Source organism: Garra rufa, chromosome 24 (assembly GCF_049309525.1).
Source record: "Garra rufa chromosome 24, GarRuf1.0, whole genome shotgun sequence".
In the NCBI taxonomy this organism is placed as follows: Eukaryota; Metazoa; Chordata; class Actinopteri; order Cypriniformes; family Cyprinidae; genus Garra; species Garra rufa.
Window position 1 is genome coordinate 31542150 of NC_133384.1, and position 9501 is coordinate 31551650.

At 29.3% G+C, this 9501-nt stretch overlaps 1 protein-coding gene across 1 annotated transcript in view; it reads right to left on the reverse strand.

The window, feature by feature from the left end:
- Nucleotides 1-8718, reverse strand: part of LOC141300279 (uncharacterized) — a 17462-nt gene extending 8744 nt beyond the window's left edge. Inside the window, exons 1-7 of the mRNA XM_073830599.1 lie at nt 8594-8718; nt 6570-6676; nt 6258-6388; nt 5870-6030; nt 3084-3242; nt 2525-2996; nt 344-445 (exon numbers count right to left, since the gene is read on the reverse strand). Coding sequence (XP_073686700.1) covers nt 344-445; nt 2525-2996; nt 3084-3242; nt 5870-6030; nt 6258-6388; nt 6570-6676; nt 8594-8608 — 1147 coding nt within the window. The 5' untranslated portion in view covers nt 8609-8718. The remainder of the gene's footprint in view (nt 1-343; nt 446-2524; nt 2997-3083; nt 3243-5869; nt 6031-6257; nt 6389-6569; nt 6677-8593) is intronic.
- Nucleotides 8719-9501: the final 783 nt, after the last annotated feature.

Genomic DNA, 9501 nt, shown 5'->3' on the forward strand with positions numbered 1-9501 from the left:
CTAATGCAAGCATCACTATTATTTCTCATACTTTCAAGCAACTCATCTTGCCATGTTTGTGCTAAAAACATGAACGGTACTTCAAAAATGATCTGGCTATAACTTTTATGAAAGTAATCAGCTGTATTTTTGCCTGGCAAACAATAAAACAGGAAGGAAAAATCTCATAGATTTATAGGAAAAGGTAGTACCTGAGTCCAGAATACCATAGAGACTTTGGACTCTTTATCTGGGCAATCATCTAGAAACCACCCAGAACAACCTAGCAACCACCTAAAACACCCTAGCAACCACATAACAATGCCCCTGTCAAAATATAATGTGAAAGTAATACGTTATCTACCATTGAGATCAAATGGAGGTACAATTTCTTCTTCTGGTTGCTCCTCATTTTCCAAATGCTCTTCATTTTCTGCATCACCTTGCACCAGTTTATGGCCTCGCCCTGTCAGAAGCAAATGTGTAATTGTAGAATATTAATTGCATTTAAGTAAAAATTGAAAACATTTTTGTTGTCAGGTAAAAATAAAATAAAATAAAAATATTCAATGAAAAACTTCACTATTTAGTAGGGATGCACCGATCCGAATCGGCCGATTCATGCTTGCGCGTTTTGTCAGTAAAGCCGGTTCTGTAATCAGCGGTAAATGCCATCAGGTGCGTGATTTCACGTTGAGCCGTATATACTACACACAGCCGTTGTTCACTGACGAGCTGCGCACATTCATACTGATAATGAACATGGATTTGCGCAGCTCGTCAGTGAACAACGGCTGTGTGTAGTATATACGGCTCAACGTGAAATCATGCACCTGATGGCATTTACCGCTGATTACAGAACCGGCTTTACTGATAAAACGCGCAAGCGATCGGCCGATTCGGATCGGTGCATCCCTACTATTTAGAAAATAATACATACTTAATAAATGAATAAAAATATAAATTCCAAATAAACAAAAATAAATAAATAACTCAAATGGATCTATATCTGATTGGAATAAATAATAAAACTAAATATTAGAGGTAATACTAATTTGAAAATATTAAATACTAAATTTAAAAACATATCTAAAATCTAAATAAGCAAAAATAAATACAAACTAAAATGGAACTAAATCTGATATTCAAAAAAATACATCTAAAATAAAGAAATATACCTAAATGTATATAAAAAATAAAATATTAAATGATAATAGGTGCTAAATAAATTCATAAAAATATAAATAAACAAATTTATAAAATTTTATATAAAATAAATTACATCCAAAATAAATCAACCTAAATATTAAGCAACAATAAGTAATATATAATCATTTTATCATCAATTAAAACTACTGAAATCATTTTTGTTAATTCAGGTAAAGCTGAAAATAAAATAAAATAAAATATTAGATGAAAAACCTAAACTATTCAGAAAATAATACATTCTAAATAAATAAATAAAAATATAAAATCTAAATGAACAAAAATAAATAAAACTAAAACGGAACTAAATCTGATATGAAATAAATTACATATAAAATAAATAAATAAACCTAAATATTAAGCAACAATGAGTAATATGTCATCATTTTATTATTAATTAAAGCTACTGAAATAATTTAGTTAATCCAAATAAAACTAAAAATATATAAATAAAATAAATATTAAATGAAAAAAAAACTATTCAAAAAATATGAAATACTAAATAAAGAAATAAAATATAAATAAACAAAAATAAATAAAACCTAAAATAAATAAATAAACCTAAATATTAAGAAACAATGAGAAATATATCATAATTTTTGTTCATTAATTAAAACTATTGAAATAATTCAGGTAAAACTGAAAATAAAATAAAATATTAAATGAAAGAAAAACTATTCAGAAATAATAAATACTGAATAAATAAATAAAAATATGAAATCTAAATAAATAAAAAGCTAATAAAAACAATAATAGAACTAAATCTGATATAAAATAAACAAATAACCCTAGTAAATATTAACTAACCAATAATATATTATCATTTTGTTCTACTGAAATAGTTTTTCTTAATTCATGTAAAGTTAAAAATAAAATATAAATATTGGATGAAAAACTAATCAGAAATTAATAAATACAAAGAAATAAATAAACTACTAAACAACTAAATAAAAAACGAATTAAACAAAACAAAATCTCAAATAAAAATAAATGATAAAACAAACTTAAATATCAAGCAATCATAAGCATTATGTTGTTATTTTAACTTCATTTTTTATATTTTATAAAAATAATTTATTAATAAAAAAAACAAACACACTAAACTAAATCACTAAAAATTACACTAAAATTACAATAAAACTTAAAACATAAATATAAAAGTCAAAAACCTGAAAAAATAATTTCCTATAGGTTTTTATAATGGGATTTGTTAATTGATGAGTACTTGAATGTTTTGACATCACAGCTGCAGCACCCAAAATATTAACAACTAGAAAACTAGTATAGAAATAATAATAAAATAATTGTGCATTAACAAATTAGCAAAAGCCAATCTTACCCCAGAAGTGAGAGGGTCCTGACAGCGGAGGTCCGACCCCAGGAATCCCAGCATACCCTACTGCTTCCTCCCACAGCTGATTGGGCAGAGGTGGAGGTATCTCCAGTTCCTCTAAAGCCCCGGCCTCCACTTGCGGTTGCTCATTTGGTGGCACCACCGGCTCTTCCTGTGGCTCCGCCTCCACCTCCACCTCCGCCTGCCCTACAACAGCCAATTGGGACGCTGGACTGGGCGGGTCCTGAGGCGTCTCAGGGGGCGTGGTCTGTATGCAAAGTGCAGCATTGGGAGTCAGTCCCAGAGACCGGAGGGAGCAGGTTAACTCAGCTTCCCCAAAGCGCTTTCGAGGAAACCCTTGCAGGAGAGAAAAAGCAGGTAGCGAAGGGTGGCGGCCGGCAATGTATTCGACGACGTGACTTAAGGGAGTGTCTGCAGGGAAACGCTCACGCATTGATTCCCCTGAGGGAAGACGGATCTGTAATAGACACAAACAAACAGACAGGTTTGAGTACTGCAGCAGTAGTTGTTAGAAAGCAGAGGAGAAACAGATGTGATCTTGCACCATGAGGATGCAGTGGTTGTCCACGCTGGTCTCCACACGTCCGCCCAGTTTCTGTCCCTGTCCACTGGATGGAGAGGTCTCGGCCGTGGCTTCATTTTGGGTCTTTTCCTGCTGACTGCGCCGGTCCTCTGCTATCCTCTTCAACACCAGCTCACGCTCCTGATCAAAGGACAAACCATTACTGAACTGAGAGACAAAAATGATCTTGTAGAGCAGGAAACGGTGACAGTTGATGGAGCAAAAATACAGATAGCACTTAAGGAGGTGACAAAAAAAAAAGATATTTTTGTTTGAGGCTTTCACATGGTGACTTGTTTATGGCAGTATACATTTGATGTAATTATACACACACACAATATATATATATATATATATATATATATATATATATATATATTAAAAATATATGTAGAAACATTAAATTATTTTTTTTATTAAATAAAAAAACATATATAACTATTTATTTATATATGTATATTCAGTAAATGAAAAATAATATAATATAATTATATATTTGTATTAAATTAAAAAGGATTATAAATTATTTATATTTAAAAAAAAATTAAAGACACACACACACACACACACACACACACACACACACACACACACACACACACACACATATATATATATATATTCTTTTTTAGCTATTAAAATATATAATATAATATATATATATAAACATTAAATTAAAATAATACATAAATATTTATTATACATTAAACACACATTTAATTATATAATTAATTATCTATATATGTATATTCATGAAATAAAATAAATATAGAAATTATTTATAAAATTATTACATTTTATATATATAGATTTAAATTCTGTTATATAGAAATAAAGTAATACTATATACTTATATACAGTATTTATTAAATTAAAAAAATATAAATTATTAATTTATGTTTTTCATTAAATTAAATAAACATATGTATTTTATACATTATATGTGTATTTTTATTTAATAAATACATTATATTATTTTTATAAAGTATATATATATATTAGTGGTGGGCATAGATTAATTTTTTTAATCTAGATTAATCTAGATTAAATCTTGGAATTAATCTAGATTAATCTAGATTAAAATGGCTAATTTGAATTCTGCTGAAGGCATTCAGAATATGTGTGCTACCCAAATAATGACTAAAAGTAAGTCTTTGAGAATGGTTTTCTCAAGCCAGGGGGCGCATTAGATCAGGCGCTCATCTCCTGTTTCCAAACTGCATCACAAACTGCTCAATAAAGCTGTTCTATGATAATTTGTTGATGAAAATAAATTATGTTCCATAAGATGTACTTGTGTTTACTAACTAACTAACAATGAAATTATTTTTTCTACCTATTAGATTGTGTGTTTTTTTTTTAACATCTACACCTACCCAACCCTAAATTTAGCCCTTACTGTAATAAAAAAAACTGTATTATTGTTGTACAGTGTGATAAAAATATACATCTACGTATATATATCTATGGTAGTCAGTGTTTCCCCTACGTTTCCAGCTTTTGGGGGGTGGGGATACATGTTACACCGTACGTTTATTTTGACAGGTTGCCGTGAAGTTTCTGTGTATACAGTATGATATGATGCGAGTTTTCTCAAATGAAACGGTAAAAGTTCATGTTCATCTGTTCATGTGAGATGCAAATGCCAAAAATTACCGGGAGCGTCACGTGTGTTTCAGTATGCGTGTAGTAAAAGCGCGTTTTTATGAATGGAGGACGACGCGATCCCGTCTGTGTTTTGGCGGAGGAGACGTAAACGCGTGACCATATTCTATAATCTTTGGTATACATCCGCGTTAAACTATCAAGGTGAAAGTCATCATAGCTTGCGTAGTTTAGACCCAGCTCCAACCCAAATTTGAGAATAGATTAACGGCGATATTTTTTTTATCGCCCGATAAGAGTCTCACGTTAACGCAGCACGTTAACGCCGATAACGGCCCACCACTAATATATATATATATATATATATATATATAATTATTAAACTATATTTTATATATATATATATATATATAAACATTACATAAAAATACTAAATAAATATATTTATTATACATTAAACATACACATAATTATACTTATATTGTATATTGTTTGATTAAATTAATAAAAAGAATATATATTATATAATATTATATAATTATATATATATATAGATAGATATATATGTTAAATTATATATATATATATATATATATATATATATATATAAACATTACATTAAAATACTAAATCAATATATTTATTATACATTAAACACATATACATGATTATATACTTATATACATTTTTATAAAATTTTAAAAATAATACATACATACATACATGTATGTATATATATATATATATATATATATATTTACACACACACACACACACACACACACACACACACACACATATTATATATTATATATATATATATATATATATACATACACAAATTAAATAATAAATTAACACATTATCAATGTTAACATAATTAATTTATTAACTATTTCTAAAGTATTTTCTCGTCTTTGTCTCTCTCTATATATAGTATATTGCCTTTTAATAGCACAAAAAAAAATAAAAAATAGTTAAAAATATTTAAAATAACCTTTATAAACAGCCATTGCTCAACAATTTAGTTGTATTTAAAACAGATTTTGTGTTCCACAGAAGAAATCATGGAATGACGTGGACATGAGTAGATTCATTTTTGAGTGAACCTACCCGCTGGAGCTTTATTATAAGAACATGTCATGAACCTTTCACTAATTCACCTGTTTCTTCTGTCTCCTTTCTGCCTGCGCCTCTTGAGCCACTCGCTGCCTCTGCTGCTCACGGAAATTACTCTTATCTTGCTTGATCCGTGTTTCCAGGGGTGGATGCTCTTGTGCTGTGGCTGCGTTCACCGAAGGAGATGCCAAGACCAAAGCAGGAACTAAAAGCAGGAAAATTCCTCTGTATTGCATAACACTTCAGATTCCAGTATTAACATTTCCCTAATCATCTGCAGCACGCTAAGTGCAAAATCACATGACCCGTGAGTCACATGCTAGTTTATTTGTACAGTAAATCACATTGTCCTTCCCAAAAAATGTTAACACTCTTGTGAAAGATGCCTGTTTGTGTACAAATGAGTTAATGAACCAACTGTGCTGTTTGTACCTGTTTCAGACTGTGAGTTGTTGTTGGAGCAGACAGCATCTTTGGGTGGGTTGAATGCAGAAAACGCAGTCTCTGAGGGACCTGAAGTCTGCTTGACTAGTTTATGCCGTGGACTTCCACCCTGTAAAAGCCTTCAGAGCAATTGTGAGAATAAATGAGAGGGCTGGTGCCACTGAATATAACCAGACGGGTGGTTATTTAGTCTATGACTAGTCTAAGCTATTACATAACTGGTCTGACTTTTTCCTCTCGGGAGAAAGTCAAAAATAGCCTATATAGCTCATTTCATTGTTTCATACATAAAACACTTACCATTCAGCTGCATCTGGTACAGAGAAGAATCCTGCCTGCATCGCTGCCTGTATCTGATCCTCACTGAAGCCCATTTCAGTCAGAGTGCTGATGAACCCCCCTATGGTCTAGAAAACACCACAACAATCTGAGCTCCAAAGCAAAGGTATTCTTTGGCATATTTATCATTTAGTACTACTCAAAAGTTTTGACACACTTGAATTTGTTTCTCATTATCTTAAAAACCTCTTAAGGCTTGTTGCTTAAAATTTTCTTTGCAGACATTTTGATTTTGACATTTCCATCTTTATGACTAACGTAACAAATTAAAAATGAATTTAAACTGATGAATGTAATAATAAATGAATGATGAATATTAACAATTATAAGTATATTTGTGCTATTTTAGTTTTAATGACTACTTTAACAACTAAAAATGAATTTAAACTGACAAATCTTATAAAAAAATAATAATAACAACAATTATAAAAATATGTGATATAAAACATTTAATATCATTAATTAATAAAATATATTATATATACATATAAATATAGTATTTTTTTGTAATTATATATATATATATATATATATATATATATAATTTTCTATAAAATTGTACATCCAGTTGACTAGCATAACAACTAAAAATAAATTTTAAACTGATGAATTTTATTATATATATATATATATATATATATATATATATATATATATATATAAAACATTTCTTTTAATTTTTATTAATCATTAATAAAATATATTACATATACATATGAATATAATATTCTTTTTTGTAATTTAGTATAAATATATATATATATATATATATATATATATATATAATTATTTTAAAAATTATTAGTTTAGCATAACTAAAAATGAATTTAAACTGATAAATGTAACAACAATTATATATATACAAATCTTGTGTAAATTTCCTTATCATTAATTAAAATATATATACATATAAATACAGTATTCATTTTTGTAATTTTTTTTTAATATATAATGTTTTATTTACAATTATTTTTCATAAGATTGTACTTTCATTTGAGTTATTTTATAGTTTTAATGACTAGCATAACAACTAAAAAAAATTAAATTGATGAATTTAATCTCTCTCTCTCTCTCTATATATATATATATTTCATATAAAATGTTATTTTTCATAAGAGTGTAGTTTCATTTGTGTTATTTCACATTTCTATTTTGTTTTAATGACTTTACTATCATTCTAAAAATATATATTTTTAAAAACAGCAAAAATAAAGAACAAGTAGGTGTGTTTAAAACACATAGTACAGTATACATTTTATACAATCAAAATATATACTTTAATGTATGTACTGTATTACGCCATACTCATAGGATTGATCATGCACACTGCACTGCAATTCTGTCATCACAGATATCACGTGATATCACAGGGGACTTTGCCTTGATAACTTGAGACAATTTGGTTTCTTTTTCTGTTTATGCATTTTCATGAGACAGCAAAAATGCCATATTTCATACAAGTGCAATATTTGTATACAAGCATTGTTTCAATTTCCTCAGGATAGACGTTAGAAAAGCTTCTATCAATGGAACAATACGAGCATTAGCTCACATGCACACATGACTCATTTTACTAACAGTTTAGGTTATTACAGTCAGAGTAGACCAAGTCAATTCAGTTAAAACATTTAAAAAGCTAAATAGTTTATCTGATTGCATCTGTTATTAGTCTATACATAATTGACAATGCACATGCATGAGTAAAATCACTTATATTGTTGTCAATGAAGGTCTCATGAGGCTTTCCTTCTGACTTAGGCCTACTGTATATTTCCTTGGAATTTTAAAGAGTTAACATTACAGACTGTATAACTAAAAGCTTCACGAGATAATAATACAACGTTATGCAATAGGCTGGACTACAGAAACTTGACGCACTTGTCTCAGTTTATCATGTTTTATCCATGTCGGCAAGCTAATATAGCATTGCATTAGGCTTCACATAACCATTATGGCCGATTCTGGTTATATATAGCTACGCTTACCGCTTTGGAGTCCATAGCTGTATTTAATATCCTCAAAAATGCTGAATAAATGGGTTTGTTGTCACTTTGCAGAAGGTGTTTATTGATTGTCCGCACAGTAGAATGGTGACGACTTACGTCACGGGTTTCTGTTCTGTCCGGAGTCTGTACGCTCGACGCTGATTGGATGACTGACAGTTGGAAACGCCCCTCAAGGGCGGTCCCCGCGGTAGCTGGACCTGTCAATCACAGTTCGTCCGGATGTATTTAAAGGAGCGGGCGCGTATCAACCCAGTGGAGCTCATAAACATTTACCAAAGCGTTAATTTGAGACGGTCACGTTAACCAAACACAATTATCGCTTGTCGACAAAAAAAACAACGAATTTCTTTGTCTGTGGGTTTTATTTTATTTCGTAGATGCAATAAGTGTTATAGGCCGGCAGATGTCATGTTTGGTCAATACGATCACGTTTGGAAGAAAATAAGGCATAAAACTAAAATAAGTCATTTTTTCCAATAAGGAGGTGCTTAACATTTAGAAATCAACCTAGGAAGTCAAACTTCATTTTATGTGAGTCATAGAAAATAAAAAATAGAAAATATTTTATTTTGTATTCATTTCTTATGGGGTCTGCAACCATTTTGCTACAATTTGTGAAAATTTGTTCCCATAAATTAAAGAAAATATATTATATTTTAGTTAGTTGTTTATAGTTAATATTTAGTTCTGTTAATCACAATTATTTGTGCATGCGAAATAAAATTTTGTGTTTACCTAATACTGTTTGTACTGTGTATATTTATTATGTACATATATAAATGCACACAGATGCATGTATTTAAGAAAAAATGTTATATTTATATACAAAATATTTTATTTTCTAATAATTTCTTATGCACCGATTTTACTACAATTTGTCAGTAAAA